General features: G+C 41.7%; 1 protein-coding gene across 2 annotated transcripts in view; it reads right to left on the reverse strand.

Annotated features, from left to right (window-relative positions):
• Nucleotides 1-4,766: 4,766 nt before the first annotated feature.
• mtrr (5-methyltetrahydrofolate-homocysteine methyltransferase reductase) overlaps nt 4,767-26,005 on the reverse strand; it is a 28,480-nt gene continuing 7,241 nt past the window's right edge. The window contains exons 10-15 of one of the 2 annotated variants that reach the window (XM_085468543.1): nt 22,805-22,847; nt 20,363-20,543; nt 19,591-19,709; nt 13,522-13,614; nt 9,493-9,687; nt 4,767-6,164 (exon numbers count right to left, since the gene is read on the reverse strand). In XM_085468543.1, the coding sequence (XP_085324669.1) occupies nt 6,020-6,164; nt 9,493-9,687; nt 13,522-13,614; nt 19,591-19,709; nt 20,363-20,543; nt 22,805-22,847 (776 nt within the window). In that variant the 3' untranslated portion in view covers nt 4,767-6,019. The remainder of the gene's footprint in view (nt 6,165-9,492; nt 9,688-13,521; nt 13,615-19,590; nt 19,710-20,362; nt 20,544-22,804; nt 22,848-26,005) is intronic. The other variant, XM_085468544.1, reaches the window with a different exon arrangement.

Below are 26,005 nucleotides of genomic sequence, written 5' to 3' on the forward strand. Positions count from 1 at the left end.
TGAGCATTCACCAGATAAGCCTCTCTCTTTGTGACACATAGAATCCCCCAAATTTAGAAAATTGTCTTATTATTTTATTTTGAATGACCCGAAATCAGTGACTGAGATTATAAACTAATCAGCGTTTACAGAGACAGAGCCACAGCTGTCTCTTTAGTTCCTACTGGGCTAACTGACTTCAACACAAAAAGTTTATCTCAAGGACAGAGAGCTGGTGGTTGTTATAGTCAGACATGTTCAGTTTACCATGCAACCAATTAGTCAAAATGTAATTTATAGAAAAAAAATGTAAAAATGTGTTAATAGCCACATGCTAATCAGATTAGCTGCTGACATGTGAGACACGTGAATCTAATTGCCTCACTGCAATAATCTCATCTTTACTTCTCACTTTGTTAGAATTGTATTCTACATGGAAACACTGACAGCATCTTATGATTCTTTTTTTTTTTTTTGCAGTTGTGCCATGATCCGTTTTGACCAGGGACATGACTTCAGGGCTTCAGCTACATTTCCAGGTTTTTTGAAGCCATGCAGGTTTAAGAATCTTCCCTGTCTGCTTTACTTTACAGACCAGGATGTCCAGCTATCATGCTTTCTGTTGTAATATTTAAAAAACACTTACCTAAATTAATGGGGAGAGAGCTAGTCAGTGGTCCCAGAAGAAGTGCTTAAAAAGTTTGCCTTCATTTCGGACATTTACATTTACAGAAAGTTATCCTTCTGCTAGATGTGTGCAAAGTTAACACTGAGCTTTATTAACTAAGAGCAGTGAACAAAATGTCATGTAAATTTATGCTACAGGTACAGTAATCCAAGGCTAACAATACATAGGCTCCAGGCTCCAGCTGAAAGTGTAGTGAAGCTCTACTGTGTACAGCAGCACAACTGGTTCCTGTAATTCCCAGCTCAGCTTTTGATTGGCTCTTTGGGACAGAATTTCTCCTATAGATTTATGACCAGACTTCTTTTGGGTGCAGTGAGTCCCTTTTAAACTGTCTCCACTACAACTGAAAAATGCCATTCATCCATCTGGGTCGCAGAGGTCTAAGCAGTCCCTCACCTCCTCCATCTCCCTGCCACCCCCTTCAGCTCTTCTGGGCTAAGCCAGTCAAAAGATGTAACCTCTCCAGCTTTTCCTGGGTTTGGCCCGGGGCCTCCTCCCAGCATAACATACCCAGAACATCGAACCTCAACTCCTTTCAGGCTCCATGTAATTGCTAAAGTGGTCCATATCTAGTTTGAAATGAGTTTAAATAAGAGGCGGTGTTGCTGAAGGGGTTTTGAGTCTATCTGACAGGGTTGTGGGGGTCAGATCCCAACCATCTGGCTGTCTAAACTCTGAAAACTTTATTATCGTCTTTTAGTCACAGAGCAAATATATCACTGTGAGATCAAGCTAAACATGAGGTGGCACTTTTCACCCACGGTATCTGTTAGATTTTTCAATTCATTTAATCAAGTGCATTTTTAGATATCTCCAGACGTTAATTGCGCTACATAGCAACACAAGCTCGCCGTATCCCGCTTGATAAAGATGTCTGTTGGGCAAATGTCATGCGGTCACAGTTTACCCTTCCAACTGCATTTTCCTCCACCTTTCCATCCATCCTGGGTGGTACGTGCATGTTTTTGCTGAACTGCCTCATCTCAGCACTTAACCTCCAATTTGCATAAGTCATTATGGCTGTCAGGACAGAGGAGACCATAAATTCTGCTAAGTGTTCATCTGTCGTTGTAAGTTTAAAAATGCCCAACCAATTTTTACATTTCTTTGACTAATGGAGACAGAAAGCACATCCATCGCTGAAACATCATTAATACATTTGATGAGCCAAGCACTTTCTGCTTAATTCATTTGGACACACAGTACCTGAGTGGTATGGAAAAATGCTTCCCACACAGGTCACATGTAAATGTCCGCGAGTATATGTTTTAAATTTATTCTGACGCTTCTGACAGAGCGCTCGCTGTAGCTATTTGAATCCATTCCAGTGGGAGAACAATACTTTCTTATTGAGCACTTCCTCCTCCTGCCAGTATCAATTACAGCAAATTGTTTGTTCTGCCAAATCAGAAGCAGGGGTATCTCTCGCGGTGCATCAATAAACAGAGACCAGAACAACACTGGTATCTCACAGTGAAAACGGGAAACTCAATAGAAGCGCTGCAGCCTCTTCAGGAAAACATAGATTTTTCTCCAGCAATGACAGATGCTGACGTTAAAGTGCGTGTGCGCAAGCTGGGATGCAGCTGGGATGCTGAAGCGCAGGCTGACTCATACATGCGTGTGTGTTCACAGGGCTGCCATCGATGCCATGTGACAGGAATGACTTTACATTCCTGAGTCACTGATGGCAGACAGAGCTGATGGCTAAACACAATTAAGGACAAGTTATTGGAACTTTAAGGAGACATATTTTCTCTGCTTGTGTCAGTGGAAGGATTCTCACTAGCTTTCAGCCTAAATCAAGGCCTCAGCCTTCACAGAAAATACACCATGTGCACAAGTATTATGCACATGAGTGTTTTTGACCATATTTTCATTTTTATGCACATTTTCCAACTCCACTCTATAAAGTTGAAAGCTTATTGGATTTAAGAATAAGTGCATAATTATTAGGCAATTGCTGCTGTTGTTGTCCAGGTAAAATGGGCCAAAAAAGATGTTTAACTGACTGGGGAAAAGTGAAAATGGAATGCAATATTCTTGAAATTGCTAAGATGTTGGGCTGTAATCACAGACCCACCAAAAAAACTCTAAAAAGGGGTGGGGGGGGGGGGGGGATGCAAATTAACTGCAGAAGGTTTGAGAAGAATCAAGTGTAAAGCTTGCAGCTCCAATGCTGTCATATTTAAGAACATGACCACTACTGAACAAGACACATAAGTCAAAATGTCAACACTACGCCAAGAAATATCTGGATCAGTAACGGAAATAGAGCTCCACTTCTAATGATGCCAGCAAGGTGGAGTTGGGGTCCTGGTGTTATTAACGATGAGCTAGTTGGACCTTTTCAGGTTGAAAATGAACTCAAAATGAACTCAGAAATCTACCGCCTGCTTTTAGAAAACACTTTATTCACGCAGTGATGCAAGAAGGTTATAACAATGCTCCATCGCATCCACTAGCCAGCAAAGACCTTAATTTTTTACCCCTTGAAAGTCTACTGGGAGTAACCCTTGAAGCTCTTTTCTGAACTGAGTTTGTGTCATATTTCAGGCCTGCTTACAGATTCCTGCCCTCAGAAAAACTCAAAAACTATTCTAAAGGTTGCAAAACCAGGTCTTTATTGATACCTACTGAGTTATCAGAACTCATCATTTCGGGTGCAGGAGATCATCTTTATGGGGCAAAGAGTTCAACAAATGAAAATAATCCAGGTAGTGAAATTGTTTGTCATGTAGTCGCATCATAATTCTGCACTCTTAATTTTGCACACACAGACGTTCTCCTACAAAAGCCTAAACCTCAATTTTACTGTTATTAAATAGTCAGCTTTGACTTAAATTTACATTTTGGATTGACCAAACGCACTTTAAAAAAATTGAGCCATTCAGGGCAACTATCAGTTTTAGCTAAAGCAAACACACACTACCCATTTCCTGCATGCACACGCACACACACACACACACTGCATCTGAAAACGAAATCTTCCATAGGGTCAAAACTTGCGGTTTACTTTCAAAACTCCCACCGTTGTTTGAGCGTTAGTCATATTGTCTGAGGACCTTTGCCAAATGAATTGGACATACTGTCACTTGCCTAATTAAGGAGCCATCCTAGCAGACCTCAGGGAGGGAGCGTGTGGGAGGTCCAGTGACTCTCCCCCTCATCATCATCATCGCTACTTGTACTTTCTGCACCGAGGAGTCGAATGTTAAGCAGGTCTTCTCAAAAATTCTCAGAGCTCATTGACATAAAGTGCATCTCCCCACTTGGCTCACTCAACACTTCCATAATAAGAGTCATTATCTTCAGCACACATCTTTCTGCTTCATTTAAGCCATTCTTAACAAGGAGCATCGATCACGGAGGTGCTACTGTTCTGCGGTCGCGCTGACCTCCAGCACTCTGATTTATTCCTGACCGTCTCCTCGGCTCCGTCTTTCACTCGCGCTGCAGGACAAAACTGCCACTGTGAGCCTTTTTAATTATCAACACATAATTTAATACTTCATCAGTCGTAGGTGGTCGCTGGACAGGGTGACATAAGCAGCCGTCAGGCTCTACGCTGGGATCATTTTTTATAAATGGAGACGAGGGCATGTTAATAGAGCAGGTAAATAAGGGCAGAGCGATTACAGTCACGTCACTTTGATTAAACTTTGTTTCTTGTTGCAATTTGTGTACCGGCATTTAATCTCTGCAGCATCAGATTGCAGCTTTGAACTCGACAGAGGCCACGCACCACGCGCGTGTGTGTATGCATATGAGTGCGAGATGAGATTGGTGACGCCGTTAGATTTAACACAGGATCATTATTTTGATTTCGTCCTCCTCTGCTTCGGTGACTTGGTGAAGCAGCGGGACGGTGAGAGATGAGAGTGAGGAGGTGCAGCCAGCTGCGCCTGGACAAACACAAGGACAGCTCCACCTTTGATGACACTGTATTAAACCAATTATTCACTATCAGGGATTGTTTCCTGCCAAAGTAAATGTTGTGTTTTGTGGTTGGAAAAAAAAAAAAGAAAATTAAAAAAAAAAAAAGTAGCGAATGAGTTGTCATCTAAAGCTCAGGCAGTGGTGAAGATTGTAAACATGTTTTTCTTCCCCCCCCCTCCTACAAGAGGATAAATAAAGAAGACCGCTGTTAGAAGATTTAATTCTGAGAAGCCTCTCTCTGGGGTTCTGCGCTGCACTAAGAAGCCTATTGTGAAAAGTCTTCAATTAGCAGAGCAAGCCTTCATCTTCTGACCAAAGTCACCTTGAACAATCAAATTATCTTTAAATTTAAATAAAACAATCGCTCCCAATCAATCGGAGTTCATTAGCGCCATATAATTCCCATTGCCTCTCAAACGCCCCTCCTTTTCATGCACTTCAAACGTACGCGTGTAAGGTCATCTACAAACACACCTGTGGGTGCGCAGCAGAGAGAAACGCGAGACAACAAAGGTTTACTGTGAAATGTCTTTTATTTCCCGATCACACAAAGCACAGATGTGTTTGTTTTACCCACAGTTTGAGAGGTTTTAGTCGGTTTTTCGGGACTTAGAAAAGTTTGCAGTTCGCTGCCTCCAAAGCTGGCACTCTGCTGGGTGTGTGGGGGCAGACAGGCACAAACAAAGTCAGTTAGATAAATTGCTCTAGTCGGGCCTTTGCATTATCATTGAGAATCACGCCCTCTGTGCTTGAGTCTTGACATGCGGTAATGATAAATGACTGAAAATCCTCCCTCATCTCCATGGAGTTAAATTATACAGCTGTCAATCAGCCCTTTTTTAGGATCGCATACATTAAAACCTGCATTTGAAATTTGAGACTTAAGGTAAAATGAAGAAGGCGTAGTAGTTTTGCAAAGAGCAGCCGAACTTTTATACCTGAATGATCATAAACCATTTCCCGTGTGTGTTTTGTTTAACAGCTACAGATTGCTGAGTTGTTTCCATCTACGCAGGAGCGATATCCCGCTCTCGACCCCATCGAAATCACTCCATCACAGCCAACGGAAGTAAATGCCTCTTTTTTTTTTCCCAGGCAAGGACAAACGGAGGAGGCTTGTCTACACTAAAAGCATTTCCACACTGCAGGACTAATCTGCAGCACCACTGCCCTGACCAAGGTCATTTCTGTTCAAAAAGCAAAGCCAAAGATGGTGTAGTGAACCGATATCCCCGGGTCAGTGTGGTGCATTCCTTCTTGGCAGCACTGAGTTGTGTAAACTATCTCCAGGCTTCAGCACGACAATTTTATGGTTCTCTGGGTCACAGCTGAGGATGCTGGTTTTTTTTTTTTAAAGAAGGTTTAAGAAAGCCCCGTGAATCCTGCAAAGTGCCCTTATCTAATCATCAACTGTCAGCCCCAGATGTCCTGTAAGTAGCGCTTCTCTTCTCTAAGCCCTGCCAGTCTTTTCATGGCGTCCAGTTGGTCCACCTGCAGCTCCGTTTTAATTATTTCCACCAAGGTCTCATTCACGTCTTTAGCCATGTTTTTAGCATCCCTGCAGAAAGGAGAAAAAAAACAACAGTCATTTTAGGCAAAAGAGCAATATAATCAAGCGACAGGATTTTTATACGTCTATACGCTGCGGCAAGCAATCTTTTAGAAAACCACTGAGCACAGCCGATGCTGGAGTCTATCCTGGAAGGAAATAACTGAAATATCCATCTTGCTGTAGCAGTCGTATTGGGGGAGATTCATCATCCAACTGAGATATTTTCTGACTCTAAAAAATTCCCACACGCCTGACGTTTCAAAAGTCATCTACTCCAAGGTGGGGAAGGGTGAAACATGAGAAAAGGAATGTGGTATGTAGCTACATCATGCATTTATGAGTTGGCATGTTGGTTTTGCGCATGCAATATAAATGATAACATAATGCTCCATTTGAGTGAAGGCAACTGTTGCAAAGATGTCAGAAAAATGATTTTATGTTCTGTTTAAACAAAAAGAAAAAAGAAGACAGACAGTTATCTTTCTTATTAACAAGCCACGTCTATCACTCAGAAAAAAACCTCGTTGTACTTTCATGTCAAAGCAATTCAAAACTAAATTATTAGATTTTCTTGTAGGGTGCTTTATTTGATCCATCGGTGAGCTCATGATGAAGCACCCAAACATTACAGTCGCACTCAAAAGAAATATCTTCAAAGTTAAGAGGAGTAAGAAGTCCTGCGACAGATGGTATTGCTCCCTCAGCGCCCTGATCTCAGCGTCATCAACCGAGTTTGGGATTACACGAAGAGACAACATGAAACAACTGAAACCTCTTCGCAGAGCATGTTCAAAGTGGGAATATTGCATCTTTATTTTGCCCGTAGCTTTCTACATAAAAGGTACAAAGGCAGAATGGGAAGGCTTTCTTGTTGCTCCTTCAAGCCAGCAGCAGAGGCAAGTGACGGAGCCGAATCGTAGCCTGTGTAAAAGTCAGAGCCGCCGTAGCGGGAAGCCGCCGCCGCCGTGTTAGATGTAACGCCTCTCTGATTCCACAACGTTGCCATACCTTGTAGAAATCACACGTCGGGGTGGTGTGGTTTAGTCTAAACAAGCCAACGTGTCATAAACAGGGGTCTTCTTAAACGCATTAAGGCAGAATTGGTTTAAAAAGAGCTCCTGATTGTAAACCCACATTAGAATCGTGGCAAATTCTCCAGCAGGAGTGAAACAACGTACCTGCCAAACACCTGCGAGTGTTTGCCGTTTACAAGCCAAAAGGTGGTCATATAAAATACAAAGCTTCATTACTTTTTAGTGTGTACATTTTTCTGGATCACTGCATGCTGAGTGGATAAACAAAGGCTACGTTCACACTGCAGGCGAAAGCACATCAAATCCGATTTTTTGGACCCTATGCGACCCATATCCGATCATGGTATGACAGTGTGAACGGCACAAAATCGATATTTTCAAATCCGATCTGGGTCACTTTCGTATGTGGTACTGATTCCGATACATATCCGATGTTTTAGAAAGCGACTGCTGTTTGAACGGTCATGTCGCATTAAATCCGTCTTTTACGTCACTGACACAAGACAGACGCCAATTATCAGTTCTGGAGAAGACATCGCGAACGCTTCCTGGCCAATAAGTGTAGATGTTAGTGAAACTGTTGGGAAGACAACGTTGGGGAAACGTGAACATTTTACTTTCACGTATATTTCATGTACTGTATAATCTGATTAGTTTAATTCTAAAGTCCGAAGTCTTTATATTAAGGCCCATCAGTCAAACAATATGGTTTGCTCTGGGTGTACAGAGCGTGTTGTGTGTGACGTCTTCTTTTGCGCATGCGGGCCGCTTTGAGCGTTCACACTAGAGCGCGTTTGCTGTCGCATTTTATTTGTAGTGTGAACAAGCAGACACAAAAATCGGATTTGATCAAAAAATCGGAATTGAGCATTAAGACCTACAGTGTGAACGTAGCCAAAAAGGACGATTCATATGTGCTTTATGGATTTTATGCTCATTCGCTGCACACTTGCTATCGACCACTCTGAAAGCACCAGATCGAGCTGGATTGTCTTCAGTGACTCAGGAGTCCTTGGCAAAACTGACGAGAAGCCTGCACGCTAACTCAGAAAGCCTGACTCAAATCTTCTGCCTTGTGTTCTGTGTGCGCTGGCACATAGTCAGCCTAACAGAGTTACAGCCTAGATCCCAAATGTTGCCCATATTTCAAAGTTACCCAAAAATTCATTCTGCGAGAAATGATGAACTTGATTATGGTGTTATACGCCACAGTAACTACAGGAACTTTATTTGGAAGCACTGGCTTTATACACAATAAACCACATTCAGAATATATTTCACCACGACTACAACTAAAATGTAACTTATAGTTTCACAAATGTGTCGGTCTGCGCACACATTTCCTTTTGGACAGAGAGGGCTTCTCACCAAATATCCCAGCTGCACATCGCTGGAAGCGGATGACATATACATCTGCTGATTGCTGATTGGACAACAAGTGGGCCGGAATAAGTGAGGGATCGACAGCACCACAAACCACAAAAAAACCATCAAAGATCAAAAACACTGCACGAAAAGCGCAGAGTGTGGCGTCACATTCTTTGTTACACTTTTTCACTTCAGCTCTCTGTATGTTATAACTGGCTGAAGGACTGACAACAGCAAAAGCCTTGTATTTTGTACAATGCTTGAACACTGCCTCCATCTGACAACAGTTCTCTGCAGGTAGACGGGACACCCCCGAACTGGCAGACTGTGAACCCTCGCTCTCTCCTGAACCACCCAAACAGTCTAGCTCTCATCGAGCTTTCTCTTACATTAAAAAGTTGAAGTTTCATATGTGCAATTATCCAGTGAGCCAAAAGTTTGGCTTCACAGGATTCACACCTCCGGCTGTGAGCACAGCAGCCTCAGTGACCTTCTTACCAACCTTCTGTTTGTGTGGGTCAGCTTATCAGGAGAAAGCCAGCTTAATGGGAAAGGAGCAGAAATGTCTTGTTTCAGACACTGGCTGCACAAAGGCCTAAAATACAATATTTAAGAAACATTTTGAACTGGAAATAAGCTACTCTAAAATAAAAATACAAAACTGGAAATGTGAAATTTATGAACATGAAACGTGAGCATTGAAAGGAATCTATACTGCAAGGCAAAGCAATGTGACAAAACCAGGCCTAAGTGTTAGAAAGAGGAGCTGTGAGTGAGATGCAGGCTGTGATAAACTTAATAGAAGCGCAGCCGTAACATGATAAAGCCGAACAAGGTGGACGTCAAACAAAACAAAAAACAAAGAAAAGAAAAGAACAACCATCACTCAACACGAATTAAGGGTGAAATAAGATCCAGTGTGCCACTCTTACCCGCAGACATAGAGGTAACCGTTTTGTTTGAGCAGGACGTCAGTGATGTGCTGGCTGTTAAGCAGCAGATTGTGTTGGACATATCTGGGACGTGCGGCTGAGGTGGCGGCGTCCTCGTGCTCCCCGTGGTCCCTGGAGAAACACACCATGAGGTGGTTCAGGATACCTCTGGACACAAAGCCCTCGAGTTCCTCTCTGGGACAAGACAAATTGCAAGCAGAGGTTATTAAAGTTATTCCTGTAATCTTGGACAGTCTGTTCCTCATTTTGTGATGATTAGACTTGTCAAAAGCAGTCGGGAGGCCTCAGTTTTAGCTGCTGGTGCAGAGCGAAGATCAGGCGATACGTGAATGGGAGCAACTGTGAGAGACAGCACTTTTATGTGCTTTTTACAAGAAAAAAAAACCCCAATTTAATTTAACATTTTTTCATTGGCTGTTTATTCTTTCACATCCAACACTCCCGTGGGATATTTAGCAATGGTTCGCACCATCTCACAAGATCGGAACTACAAACATTTCCTATGAACCAAAAGAAATAAAAATAAAAATACTGTCAAGCTCAACACCGAACACTGATGGACAAAAGGTCTGAGCAAAAATGTGCCAGACAACCACTTTGTCTTCTTTAACAAGAGAAGTTTGAAAAAAAAAAAAGGATTTCATAAGCAAGGTCGAGTCACTGTTATAAGCATCTTTTTACAATCAATCCTCCCAGTCTGGCAGTGGGGTGTAACCTTGCTCTCTATCTGTGTTTTGCTTGCCAACTACTTCTTCTTCTGCCTCAGTGTTTTTACAGGGCCTGGGGTGCTATTGGAAGGGAAGGCAGGAGGAAGGTGGTGAGGGAGTAAGGTTTATTGTGGCTCAGAGCATCTTGTTTAAAGTTAAGCAGTCGGAATGAGCAGAAACACACACGCAGACACACGCACACAGTCATAACAGCCCCAGCTCCGAGATCAGGGGTGAAGGTCATTGCCTCGGGGGGGGTCTGTGTTTTGCAGTAACCCCTAGACTAAAATAAGGCATTTTTTGATAACACAGAGACGCTGTGGTGTGAATACTAAAGGGAGAGGCGAGCGCTGTTGCCCTTTGTTCTATTTGAAATGTCCAGAATTGTTAGTTCTTCTGCAGCGTGTTTACCATCTAACCTTCATTTAGAGATATCATTAAATTAAAAAGAAAAAAAAATTCCTTCAAGGAAAAAATCTTTTGACCAAGATATGTGATTACAAAGTCTGTTTGAACACAGGAGCGACCAGATGAATAACAAGGAGAAGGATTGCCGAGTTTGTTTGTTTGACGTCTGAATATAAATCATCACAGATTGATAACCGTGCGAGCAGAAACCGGCAGATGATAAATGACAGTTGACTTCTTAGAAACACACAACAACCCGGGGTTTTATGAGAGCCAAAACCTGCCAGATTCCTCTGTGTGCTTCGACACGTAACAGCCTGTGGCAATTTCCCGGACCCTGACGTGAACCCAGCGGGCCTTCCAGTCGTGTTTTCCCTACAGCGTGAAATCACACGCCATAAAGAGGCTGAGGCGTCGCAGGGAGGGCGGGGGGAGAGGATAAGTGCGGCAGAGGCGAAAGGGGAGGACAGGTTTGATGTGGCATGCAGGCAGATGAGCATGAATCTCTCGCAGGGATGTTAAGTGCTGCGGCTGATTGAGGCGTGTCACGAGCCTCGTTTGTCTTCTGCATTCAGAGCACGACCGGAGGGGTTGGTCACATCCTACCTTTACATTCTTCTTAATATTTATAAGCATTAAAAGCAGTATATGCTTCAGTTTAAATTTAGACCTGTGATTCTGACAGAGGCAGCTGAACTTTTCTTTTAAAATCTGGGACATTATACAAAAAAAGGAAAAACATTACAGACTATGCTAAGAAGGTTTTTGCATTCCAGGGCAATGCCAGACATCAAATTGCACTTAATTTAAGAGAAATCCAGCAGGGATGAATGCAGGCAGTCAATTCAACTGCAGGCATGTTGTTCTCATTCTGCTAACCTATTTAAATTAAGTACAACGCTTCATGGGTGGCTCATAAAACACAGACTAATCATATTGGTCAACACTGTGGGGGTATTCATCAGAGAAGCCCACACTGTGAGCAAACACTGCCTTCTACCTGGCTGCGAGTTCATATTTAACTATGAGATAGAGGAAACAAAAGCGAACAAACAACATCCTCTGTGATCTATCCTTGTTTGATTAAGGATGCTAATTCTTTCATGCTTTTTAATCCTGCAAAAGAACTCGATCAGCGCACCGGTGTTGAGCACACGCTCACTGCTGGTACTACCAAGAGCTGATCAATTAGTATGGAGTCAGGAGAGAGAAAAGCCAAAACAAACTAATCAGAGCAAAGATCTCCTCTGAGGCTGATGTCAGCTCAGAAATCAAGAGCGGTGGTTTAATATTTAGTACAGTTTAAATGGATCAAACTTAAGGTAACTTAAGATTGGCGTTAAAATACAACCTAGTGCCTGTGTTGAGATTTTCTCAGTGTTTCTACTACCAGTGCCTTCTGGGACCTCCCCTCCTCCAAGGGACTGCTCTCTTCCCACCCAAAAGAAAAAGAAGGTAAAAAGAAACTGAAGGCTTTTTATGTGAAACTGTTTGATTTCAGCACTGTGTCAGAGTCTGTTCTGTCATTTACAGTTGAGCTAGTAACACTCGCCTCCTCTGCTCCCTGTTACCGTGTGTGTGTCCATTTCATTGTTTGCTCCAGTCCAACTCTCCTCACACAACCAAGATAATGTTACTTGAGATGAACAAAGCTCATTACAGGGAGCGGGGGGGGGGGGCGGTCCTTCAGGTCTTAATTTTATTTAAAGAAAATAAAGGGCGAGAGAGAAGGGGGGGAGGGGGACACAAAAAACAACCCCTTCTTCAGTTAAAAAAACAAAAACAAAAACAGAGCCGGGCTGTGATTGAGTAGAACCATTCATTGAGTCTAAATCCATTAGCAAATATTGAATCTGTTTAGGTTTGGCTGTCGACATTTAAAGCCGCTATGGCTAACATAACTGTTGCATTTGGAGGTCTGGGCAGCAGACAAATTAAAGTCTAATACATTTACTTTATTTATCTATTTTTAGCTGTGAATCCTGCACCGTATTTGTTGTGGAAAATATTTAGTATTAAGCTATTAAATGCTTTACCACCACCACATGCTAACTTGCTAACTACATGCTTTTTAAAGCTTTTTACAGCTTTTAAGGCTGTTGAATATAAAAGTGAACCAAAACAGTCAGAATTAGATTTATAGGCTAAAACAATGAATTAATAGAAGCTAAAAGTGATCCTAATGCTACAGACCCCCTGAGGGAAAACAGTGGATGTTGCCTTTGAAATGGCATTGGAGGGGGAGGGGGGGGGGGGGGGGGGGGGCAAATTGGCAATAACCTGGAGTCTTCCACTAAAGGTTGGATTTCAGTGTAACATGACATTGGTTGTATTTATAACCAGAATACAACCAGTTGAGTGAGTTCTGAGTAGACTTGCTGGGACTGACTGTGTTCACAATCCATTTGCGTTCATAAATTAAATGGTAATTATCCCTAAAACCAACATTAACCACACTATAGATCCCATGTTTTTATAAAATATACCTTTAGTGGAGCTTTAATATTACATATTTTAATGCTTTAATTTTTAAAATATTATTTGGATATTCTAGGAATTTCCAGATAACAGCTATATAAACCAAACCATGTTAAAAGGTCAGAGGATCTTGCAACATTAAGTAAAGTAGCTGCTTATGCATGTTAGTTTTCTTCCCAAACACCCTAGAACATACCCTGAGCATTTAATATACAGATATAGATATATAGAAGTGAATAATAAAACTCACACATTGTACATTCAGACTGCAGTCTTCATTATGCAGGTCACAGATTTTAATACATGGAGAAGTGCAGCAGCAAGGTAAAGAGGGTTATGGAGAGGACTAAATCTGAATCACAAAAGGTATGTGGGTCTGAATGACGACTGAACTGAAAGGAAAAATACACTTTACCGAAACAGGTAGTCTCGGTCTCTGTGGCGGCATCCAAAGAACAGCCAGGTCTCTCCAAATATGGCCTCGGGGTTCGTCTGTCTCTCCTCCTCTCTGAAAGTCAAACAACAGATGTTAGTGGTCAATCAATACAAACAGACACAGGCCCGATGGAGGAGAGTCCTTAGTCACAGCAAAAGGCTAAAGAAGAGATGTGACGCTGTTGAGCACTGTCTGTAATGACAGGAGTGGCACGTGCACAGAGACGACCTGTGTGTTTAAGGAAGGACATTATATGCATTATTAAATTCCACCCGAGCACAGGTTCCATCACAATAAGCAGCTGCTGAAAATGAAACTAGGGCTCAGTGTGTGAGTGTGTACAAGTTTTACTCCTACATTTATGTGTGTCTGTTATTCGGTGCAACAACATAAAAAAAAAACCTGCTCCTGAAAAAGTGATTTCTCTTGTGGCTTTGGAGTTTGGCAAATCTCCCAGAGTACTTTGCAGGCAACAGCAATGCAGAAACACAAAGCGGCTCTGAGGATGCCGTTATCTGTGCCACACACCTGCCGCAAAGGTGACAGCTCTCTCCCAGATAACAGTTGACCTCCAACCTTTCATGATGCCATCAGTCAGTTGACTGTCTAAAGAGACCGGCATTATCTATTACCCTAGCTGTGGGTGGGTGATTTGGGGAGGGGCTAGCTGAAGTGACCAACCATGACAAGGGGCTGAGAAATACCACAGAGAGACACTGAGACTGGGCTCTTTGTGCTGCACCGCTGCGCTCCGAGGATACGGTGCCTGTTTCCCTAAATCCCATCCTTTGCTGTTCACAGACAGACTGAATCCTGCTGTGTTTTCCAGCTATCACAAAATGAAAATAGCAGCCAGCTCCTGAGACTAATGGAGGGATATTGTGCTTAAAGAGGTGATAATACTTTTAAATCTGTGCTAATAAGTAATCTAATAAGTATTTCAGCACAAAAAATAAATGACTAACCTCAAAATTAAGACAAAATGAACTACATTTATTGAAATATTTTTAAATGATCTGAATGTTTTGCAAATTTTCACCTACTGGAGACAGTCTGAGTCATCTCACATCTACATCTAAAACTGCAAGATGAGCAGAGACGAAGACTCAGGATGTGGATAAGAAAATCTCCAGGCAAAAGATATTTTTGCATGGAGTTGGAGGCAGTTTTGTGGGCAAGACCTCCATTGAAGGCACAGGTTAGAACTGGACTGGACTGGATATGTTTCATGAGGGAACAATAAATAATCTAGATTGCTTTTGCACAACAACAGCTAATAAGACTCAGGTAACCAAGACGGTTCAAACAGCATGATTCAAACAGCACGATGCAGATGACATAAACAAGGTGGAAACATCTTTGATTGGAAAGGCGAGATGAAATATTCGATATCCACTGCACAAAAACAAAGGTTTAAGTCAAAGCCAGGAAGAATCTAAATTTAGCAGAAGACTGACTGGATTTTATTGTCACTATGCTATTGGATGACAGGTCGCTGAATTGGTTTAAAAAGGTAGAGGACACTTGTATCTGTTTTTTAAAAGATTTGTACTGTTTTAATATAAATTTGAACTCGGCAACACAAAGAAGTCACTTTGGCCTGTAGACCACAAAGAACTCTTAATTACAGTGTTTCCAAACAACACTATGTAAACTGTACATAAAGGTCAGAATCTATGAGTTGCAGGTCTATTAGCCCTCATATTTAATTACAGATTGCATAAAGACAACATAGTGAACACTGAAACTCTGACGTTTTGTTTTTCCTTTTAGAAAACATGCTCATTTTGAATGTGATGCCAGTAATAAATCTCATTAAAAACTCTATTTAGTTATGTTTACCACATTGCAGAAAAGTAACTAAATTTAACACTCTCCAACTGTTTTTTTTACTAAGAAGGCACGCTGCTGAAAAAACATGAAAACCATGGTTCAGCACTTGCTTTGTTAAAATAATTAAAGTATTCCCGAAAAAGTAAAGTGTCTGGATGACAGCATATGCTGCTCCAAAACTTAACTTAGCATTAATGGCGCGCTCACAGATGTGCAAGTTTATAAAGCCATGTGCAATAATGCCCTCCCCCCATACAATCAAAGATGCTCGCATTGAACTGAGTGCCAATAACAAGCCAGATGGTTCGTCTGCTCTTTAGCCTGAAGGACGTGGCGTCCACGATTACCAAAAACAATTTAAGATATTGACTGGCGAGACCACAGGACACTTTTCCACTTCCCCTCAGTCTGTCTTAAATTGACTTGGGTCAATTTCGAAATCTTGTTTATGTATGGATTTCCCTTGGAAGGCACAGATCTAACTTGCAATCCTGGATTCCGTGATAAACTGACACTGAAAAAAGTCTTGTTGGGCCCACGTGGTGATTTTCACAACAGAGACGTGTCTTCAAAGCTGTTCCTGAAGAACAGAAAAATCATGACTGATTGCTCCCTGTATACTGTGATTTTACTGATATGATGTACCACAGATGATGGAGTTCCCAGATTCTACATAACAATACATTTTTTTATCCTGAAATTGCTGAATTATTTGCCCACAAAGTCTTCCAAAGAGCAGTCATACCCTCCTTCTCTTTACTTTGGGAAAAGCAAAATCAATAAATAAACATCTCCATAGGAGTTTCTATTCATTGCCACTCATTTAACTAAAGTGTTGCCAGTTTCTCATTGAGGAATGAAATGTTTATGAAGTGTCTATTTAGGATAACACATCTCTGAATTTCATTTCCTCCATCTCATGTTTTGAAGCATGTTGCTGGCATCTGTGCAGTCTCTGCAGTACACTGAACCAAATAAAGGTTTAAATGACTTGCAAATCATTGCTTTCTGTTTTTATTTACATTTAACACAGCATCCCAGGTTATTCTGGAAATGAGGTTGTATTTTCTGACATTTTCTGACTGGATTACCAGATTCATTACATTTTTTTTTTTTAAATAATGAAGAGAGTAATCAACTGTTTTGTTGTAGCGCTACAGTAATTAGCAATAGGCAAAAACAAATCAATGCGCAAGTGTGACTGCGAATACTAAAAACAAAGCTTAGCTCTCATTAATTAAATGTAAAGTTGACCAGTAAGTAAGAAAGATTCAGGGAATACATTTGTTTGAACTTTGCGACTGAGACTGGGTAACAGAGCTGTCTGGCTGACTTCATCTGAACGCTCAGATCCCGTCCATTAGCATCCTGGACGAGATTCTTCTGATCTGCAAACAGCCTCAAGTAAACTCATTTTAGTGGGCTCGTCTCTCCTCTCGCCGCCTGCCCTAAAGGGATCAATACCAATATGAAAAACCTGGATTCCATTCTGAGTAGACCACACCGGCGCCTTTCCTTGAATACAAATCACATCACACCACATACCCACACTATAACAGCCTGCAATAAAATCCCAGGGGAATGCAGCATCTACAGAGCACTCCATTTGGGGTCGAAATCAGAGGCGGTTGCCTTTCAGCGCCATTCAGTTGATCAGCAGGAGGGGAAACTGCAAGGGAAGCTGAGGTTAAGGCCTGGTAAACATCACAATTATCTCATATCTTTCATTTTCATCTTTGCAGCTCAATGCGAGTGGCATTGAGTGCATTTTTACATTCTAAAAATAAAAAAGAGCCAAAAAACAACAACAGCTTGAGACTTAATCACTGACATTGCATTGCAGAATTACAATATACATCCAAAGTGATGAATTCAAAATGTTTTCATAATACGGAAGCAAGATGCTTAAGCTGCCTAATTGTAGTCAGCTTTCTGTTTGAACTGATAAATGGAAGCTAAATATTTGCTCACACAAAAACACAAACTTTAATACAAATTGTTGTATTGAATGTACCAAATATGCCTACTGGTGCACCTAAAACTGAGGAAAAAAGATTCTTTTTTTTCCACTCCAAAAGAAAAACTTGTTATGTTATGGCTTCTAAGAGGATTAAAGCAAACCACTCACGTAAAATACAATATTTGTTTAACTGTCACTGCTCCCAGCTAAACTGAAAGACGCTGAAAATCACATTCTCCATAAAATCCTTCCACGAACACAACAGCAATCAATACCAGACTACTGGAGGCCCTTATTATAATCTCCTGGTACCACCAAGTGAGCCTCTGACCTTTAGAGACTCTTCTTCTACTTGTTACCAGTGCTACAAACCCGTACAAAGTACTTTTGAAAACAGCCATCGATTAACAGTGGGGGCGAACGAGGGGAGAGGTAGGAAGATCGAAGTGTCCCCGTGTTGTTTTGTTGCTAACAGGGCCCTTCTCGGGCCTCGAGGCAGATACGGCGCCCCGTTGACAAACTGGTGATTGTTATCTCCCATCAGAATGCAGCGTCAGCCGCCGAGGCTTTGTTTGGAATCTCAAGATAGATTGTGCACAATGCCGCGCACCGCGACAGGTTTTTACAATCCTCGAGCAGAATACGCAGCTGGCAGGGGAGAAGATGAGAGACGCAGACGAGGAGAAGCGACTGTCGAGACAGCTGGGATGAATTGATTCACGTGGGCTTATGCTGGAACAGTCAAGAGCTGCGTGATATAAAAAAAGAAAAGAAAAAAAAAACAAAAAAAAAAACAAGTCTTTAAACTGAACTTTAAGGACATATTTGATTAGGAGGCTGAGCGTTATGAACACGCAGCCTTGTAAAAATCAATCAAAATCCTCGTCCGCTGCTGTAATAAAACACTCGAATGTGCTTTTTTTAGAGATTTACATTTTGGAGAGCAATATTTGGCCTCTGCTGTAAGGATGAAAGTAAGACTAATATGTTCATATCAGTGCCTTACATCAGAGCACTGTCCCTCTGGCTGAGCCTTTATCATTAAGAAGAAGAGCCTGCCTGTGAGTGCTGCGACCAGGTCAGTCAGAAAATGTGCTATCTTCATCGCTCCATCCCACAGGCACTAGCAAAGCATCACCCGAGATGACCACTCATCTTTCCCCGAATCTTTGTGGCAGACAATCCACCGCTGCCATCACTTCAGCCGGTCACCTCTCAGAGCAATCACGGGCGGACACCACCCGCCACTACAGAGCAGACATCTGGGGGATTTAGAGACAATTGGAGTTGACTGGGGCACAACCTCATTTACACAAAGCCACCCAAGAGTTAGACATGTCAGTCTGACTAAAAAGGCTTACTGCGCTTTCTGACAATTCATGGTGGCTATAAGCCTGGTTCAACACACAGCCATCAGCCCGGATCACATTAAATCCTTCTGACAGGTCATCTTCTCGCAATCTCGATTTAGCCATCAATTCAGACAATTAAACAAAATGTCACGTCTTCCTCTAATTGAGAGCACTCTTCAATCACAGACGTACAACGCAGCGATGGTTTAACTAGCTGGAGAGAACTACTGCCTACTAAGCTAACAGTCAATATCCTCCAATCACCTCTTTGGCAATTACAAGCAATGATTTGCTCCAACATGACCACCACCTACTGGAGAATTTACTTTGAAATCAATATCACTCCACGTGCTGCTTTAACTCTTGGCCCTTTATTACAGAAGTCATAAATTTGTGCATCAGAGAAAGTGTAATTTATTCCTGGAGAGATAAGTAAAGCACCTGACATAATCCCTGACGTGATCGCAGCCCTCGCTGCGAGATTTATTATGGCTTATGTGATGTACATGACGTGGTCTTTTTACCGGCTTTGAGAAGCGTCTCATTTAATTGTCTCTGCAGATTACTAGAAAATATGCACAGATGATGAGCACTTAACATCACTTCAACATTGTGAATATTCATTAAAGGCTGCGTAATTTCAGCTGGAAATGTGTGTGCGACACTTCGCACAAATCAGCACATAACCCGATGCTTGACACGGACATTTCGCTGACCCGCTTCAGCTGTGATTTTTGGCGCCGATTCAAGTGCATTATTACATGTACTTGAATCCTCTTGACGGAAACATTTCCAAAATGGGAGATCTCAAAATATGCAATGAGCCTCTTATTTGGGGAAAAAAGTCACTTGTGTTGCAAGCTGATATTCTATTGTGCGCTTAAAAAAAACACATAAGCGTACCTTTGCTGGAGGAAGCCGATGAATGGAGCGACTCCGGTGCCTGGGCCAACCATGATGAAGGGCACTGATGGATCAGGGGGAAGCCGAAAAGACGCGTTGGGTTTCAAACTCACATGGATCTAGCATCAAAGGACATTAGAGCGCATTTACAATAATTAGAGTAATTACAACAATGCCAAGGAGCCGCTGTGGGCTTGCCAATCGATTCATTGATGTACTTCTTACTCTAAGATATACTAATGAGAAAACTCATGCGCTGCAATTGAAATCCATAGGGTATGTGGTAGGGAAGACTGCTTCCTCTAAGTTAAACTACTTTACTTTAATTAACCACACACAACTGGCTCAAAGCTCACTCTCTTTACATGTCTGAGCTAGTAAAGCCGAGTTTTCAGAGGGACATAAAACACGTAGTGGAAGCTGTCTGAATCCCTAACGCCCAGCACAGCACAATTTCAAGCCGTTTCAACTCTTGCTTCCCACCCCTTCTAGTACCTCTTGAACTGTAATACTAGAAGGAGAATGGGGCAGTCAACCTCTTTTGCTATTTTACTGGAAAAATCGAAACAAAGACAAAGTAAGGCCCAGTAAAGTGTAGCAAGATTTCAACCTAGCCAGAAGGGTACATCTATTTTTTCTCACCCTATGAGCGTTTTCTTGCAACTCCTACAGCGCTTGTACCAGCAAATATGAGCACTTAGAAATTTATCAGCCAAGACCACAAATGTGCACAATCTACTTTCAGCTTTTTTTACCCCAGTCTACTCATTACCTTTGGCAGTGCTGGGCTGCTGGACGAATCAGCCTTCCCAGGGAAAACCAGGCCAGGATTGATGAGGTCAAACAGCCAGCCAGTACACAAGCCTCGCCTCCCCGCGGGCCGGCCGGAGCATGCTGGGATCTCTACCACGTTGAAGACAAAATGAAGCTTTCCTGGGTGTCTAAGACGAGAGCTACAGAGATGGCACCACAGATGGTTTGAGATGGAAAAAGGCAGAGACAGGGGGGAAACATCAGCATGTGAGAGTGTGTGTGCAAGGCATACAGACAGTGACAAGCAGGGAGGAAGTGAAAACAGAGTGAAACACAGAGAGGCACAGGGAGAGCAGAAAATTGGGAAAGATTATTTTAGGCTAATTACTTCAGCATGGCCGTTACTTACAGCTACCCATTTCGAACAATGTCAGCTGTTTAGTGATATCTCAGGCACAACAAGTGGTAAAATGACTCAGTTTGGAGGAAGCCTCACAGAGCTTTCACCCACTGTATCTAGTAGTGTTTTTTTGGATCCTACGCTTGAGATTGACATCATACTGTGTATTAGCCTCCTAATAAACACGTATGTGTACATATTTTCTTAAAATCAAACCAGAATGTGATTTCTGCTTCTCGAAGAATAAAAGCTTCTGTCTTATTTGCCTCGATAAAGATGCCTCTCTATTCACTGTCGGCTAGAGCACTCTCGCACACTCTTATCCTTCGCTCTCCGGTTCCTGTGGGCCACTGGAGACCTCTATTGACCACAGCATCAATAATGCAGGTCTCTAATGTCTCTGCACCATCTGATAAACTACAGCCACTCTCTCCTGTCCATTTCCCATCTCTCTTCGCGCGTGCACACACACACACACACACACACACACACACACACACACACACACACACACACACACACACACACACACACACACACACACACACACACACGCAGCTAAGGGAGAGACTAATGAGAGGAGCGGAGACGTTTTGACATTGCGTTAGATGTTGCTGTTCAACATGAGTCTCAAAGCAAACCTAATGGGCACTAGCTTAAAATGGAGCGCAAATCAATGACTAGCTAAGTGAGGAAAAAAGAAGGAACACTTGGCCTATTTAAACTAAGCACAGCTAGCTAAAGTCTATGCAATATTTAAAGTCCGTTCATTTATGCAGTTTCTTCCTATCAATGAAATCTACAAACAGCCATTCAAACGAATGTATACCACATAATGTGCACGTCTGGCAAAAGGAGTCCAAAACAAGCTTCACACAGATACGAAAAACTTACATAAAGTGTCTTACTAAAGTGTCACGCTGCCAATTGCCACCAGAAGAGCTTCGCTGTGCCATGGCACGAATTCTCTGAAACTCTACTGGAGAGATGAAACACACTTCTTCCAAAGATACTCCCACATTTGGTGATGGAGACTGCATCTAACACGCTGAACCCAAAATCTTCCAAAAGGTGTATATCTGGCTTGAAATATTGCAGCTACAAAGGCCACACCATATGATTCATATAATTTTCATGCTCTATGTCCCCTTGTGCCCCAAGGAGGAGAGACTGTCATGCTGCAAGAAACAACCCATACCAGGTAAGAAATATTTCTTCACTAGAGGTGGTCACTCATAGCCAACACAATGCCCTGCACACAACATAGCACGCCCCTGGACGCCCTTGCTGTAGGTATAAATGTTCAGGTTTTTCCTTTAATTTGTCACCCTACACAATTCAAATGACTATTACTTTTTAAAGTTCTTTCTAAGTACCTCAACAAATCTGATTTTATATTAATGCCAGATTTTATTAAGTTAACAGAGCTTCTCTCTCATGTTATTAACTCCCACTCCCTCTCCTTAACGCTCTTAATGTCTGATAATTTGAAAGCTCAATCCACCCCGTGAAGGGATTGGCAAAATAGCAGATTTCCAGTGGATGCTGTTGCATTTCCCAGCTGCCAACAGAGCAAAATCAATATTTTATCATGCAAACCCAAACTCTCTTGTCCAGCGGTGCCTAATAAACAAACCTGGGCATTCAGTGATATATCATGATGCATGCGTAGGAATAAAACAGCAACAAGACTTTCAAAACAAAGTTAGGCAGCTATGAGACCAAACAACACACACACACAAATGGATTTCTATTATACTTGTGTAACGCAGTATTCATGCACAGCCATGTAAAATGTATATGAAATCAGGATACCATATTTACTTGACGCACCACCACCACCACACACACCCCACCCCCCAACGAAACTGTTCAGCATTAATCCAGCCCCAAACCAAACAGGATAGTTCTGTTGTGCAGAAAGAAAACACCAGCTAGCGTTTAAAGATTTAGTCTTCCAAGACCACTGAGAATAAAACAGACATACTTGGGTGATAAAGCACACTTGTGCAGCTCTACAGTACAAAGCGTATTCTTCAGTGCAATTTTCTGTCACCTTACCTGGCTGCTGAATAAGGCCGGGGTTGCAGTTTTGGCAAATGCTCTGAAAGGCAAGCACAAATGTCAATCACCGCGCTGTCTTGCTAAGATTTGGTTACGCAGTCAATCACCACAGAGAGGAGACGAATTATGTGAAAGTCATTTCGGTCCATTGAAACGTCCTACCTACCAATCTATCCTCAGTAACCCCCACCCAGGTTACAGTCTTGTTTCTAGGACACACTTCTATATTTATGAAATTACAAACTCAGGGTTATAGAATCCCAAGTGTCCAGATGTGGCGCCAGTAGGAAACAGATTGCTTATGCAGACCTTATTTCAATGCCAGCCATGAAGGTGCCCTCTTTTGGGTAATATGTCGCACACATTGTATATGCGAGGAGGTGTCAGTTACATCGAGAAAACTTTTTTTTAAGAGTTTGAGATAACTTTTTTACCTGACAGCAACAAGATATGCCATTCTCTATCCAGTGCCCAGCACCACTGATTAGACGCTGGCAAAGAGAGAGATTGAGAGTTGTGCGACGTGCTTGCTGTGCACTCGCTACATTTTATTTGTATCTCGGTGATAGATGAAGCCGGACAAGTAAAGCACCACCATATGTACCAGCTGAGGCTGTACAATAACACATTTTTCTGCTAAATTGCCAGAGAAACAAACAGCTGGTCTAAATCTGCTCTCTCCTCTCTTTCTGGATTTCTCTGACATCTAAACAGCTCAGAGGTTTCAGAGAGACAGCTCCGCACTTTGACGTCCATTTCATCTCTTTGCGCTGAGATATTTTAAACAAACGCAAAGGCTTTGCTGAAACAGCAGTTAGCTACTAATAATTTATCCACATACCCTCAGACACTGAAAAGACCAACAAAACTGAAAAATAAAAACAGGGCCAGGGGCTAACATCAGTTTTAGACAGTAAAGAACAGTCGGCTAATAAAATACACTAAATAAAAGCAATGCACATGTTTTTTAATACATTTCCTAAGAAAATAAAGATATTTAATACTTGGTTGCGATTGGGTTTTTAACCACTTTAAGTACAGTGAGTACAGTGAAGTCGTTGTCATGTTTGGGAGCCCAGTTTGGGATGATTTGAGTTTGTAACATTGTGTTATCCTGCTGGAGCAACAATAAGACGATGGGTACACTGTGTTCATAAAGGGACAGACATGTTCAGCAACAATACTCAGGTAGGCTGTGCTGTTCAAACAATGCTCAGTTGGTGCTTAGGGGTCCAAAGTGTGCCAAGAAAATATCCCCCACACCACTACAACACCTCCAGTAGGGTAACCAGCACCCCAAAGGCAAGATGGATCTATACTTTCATGTCGTTTACACTAAATTAAATCCGAATGCTGCAGCAGAAATTAAGATTCATCAAACCAGGCAATGTTTTTTCAATTTTCATTGCCCAATTTTGGGGAGCCTGAAAACCGCACCCTCAGTTTCTTGTTCTTAGCTCCCAGAAGTGGCAGCCAGTGTGGTCTTCTGCCGCTATAGCCCATCTGTATTGTAATTGTTTCATGACCTGCCATCTTAGTGAAGCATTGAATTATTTCCACTATCACAGAAAATCAGATGTGTAAAGAAAACCTGGAAGATTAGGTTAAAAAGAGTATTTTATGGGGAAAACATATTCTTTTCTTTGATGTAAATTTAACTGAAAGGGCAGTTTTGCATGTCAGTATTTGAAAAGCTGCATAAATATACTCAATAAAGAGATTCCTTGTTATATATTTGAAGTCAGAGAAATAGCAGTGTCTTGTATTTCTCTTTGAGATGCCTCCAATATCCAGCACGACTCATAATATTAAAACTAGCCGGAGCAAAGAGGACTTATATTCTGAAAGAAGTCCAAATGTTTCAGACTTAGAGGCTTAAAATGTATTAACGTATCACAAGGTGAGCCAAGATTACAGGACGGCCTTGTTTAGTTGTAATCAATGTGCATGTACTGGAGATACAACCCACAGTGAATCATCTGTAAATAAATCTTTAGAGATAATTAGAGTAGCTCTAATTATTTATTTATTTATTCAGCGTAGCGCTGCACCAGAATGGATAAATAAATCGTTCCTGTTTTTAAAGTTTCTCAAAAACCAACAGTGAGTTGCTGCTTAATGGGACAAATCCTCACATACAAAATATCTGAGGATCCTTTCAGTCGGTGCAAGTGTACACCTCTCCATCAGAGGGTGTATCGTGTATGTTAGCGCTATCCTCCACAGCTGTGCAGAGCTTGAGTTGCTGCCTTTCTATCACAGAGTGACAGCACATGTCTGAATCAGAGGACAATCAATCCATCATCTCGCATCACTGCGCTGCAATGATACTGGTGGTAGATACAGAGGATGGATCACTTTTAAAACCCTCTGAATGCAAAGCTTTTTTGTCGCAGTCAGTGGCTTGAAGATACATTTTTAAATATGTAATCCAAAAAAGGCTTAAGAAAAGAAAAAAAAAAAAAAAGCACAGTCCCAAGATCCCCACTATGTTTTCAGCGGTATCATCGATCATAGTGCACAACAATATAATCTATTTCATCTCAAAAGTCTCTGTGCTGCAATTTATATGCAGAGGTACCATTTTAGTAGAATAAATGAGATAGAAATGTGGTTGCACATAAAAGTATATACTTCTCGAGATTTATGGAGAGTTTCTTTGGCTGTGCATGGAATTAGAGAAGTTGTTAGCATTAAGGCGTTAAGTGAAATTCTCCTCAGGAAGGTTTTTGCAGCTTTTAATAGCCTGCAAATGCTAATTTCAAGTTATTTCTGAACGAAGGACCTGCTAGCTCATGGTTTTCCGAAACCATTTAAACATTTTCTGTGGTGTTTTTATTGCGACTTAAGTGAATAAAGTGGGAATAGAAGTGATAAGCAATCAGTTCTCTGTGGCCAAGAAATTTCATTTTAAATTTAATGCTTTTCCTCAAAACAGAAGGGCCAATAACCTCTTGGGATACAGACATATTCCCTTTACTTTACTTTAGTGAGGATTATTTTGTTCTGCAAGTTTAAGTCCAGCAAAAAAGTAAAAGAATAGAAAAGAAAACTGCACCTTGGTACGATTTCATTTGAGGTCTGCTGTAAAGTAATTGAAAAAGATGCTCATGGACAGCATTCAGTTCCCAGGGGCTTTGACCCCAAAGTTTTTATCTAACACTCTGTACGAATCAATGAACTATCAACACGACATCT

The sequence above is a fragment of the Copadichromis virginalis genome, linkage group LG9, assembly GCF_057382275.1.
Source record: "Copadichromis virginalis isolate Kocher_CV1m ecotype Utaka linkage group LG9, C_Virginalis_male_GT1.1, whole genome shotgun sequence".
Taxonomy (NCBI): domain Eukaryota; kingdom Metazoa; phylum Chordata; class Actinopteri; order Cichliformes; family Cichlidae; genus Copadichromis; species Copadichromis virginalis.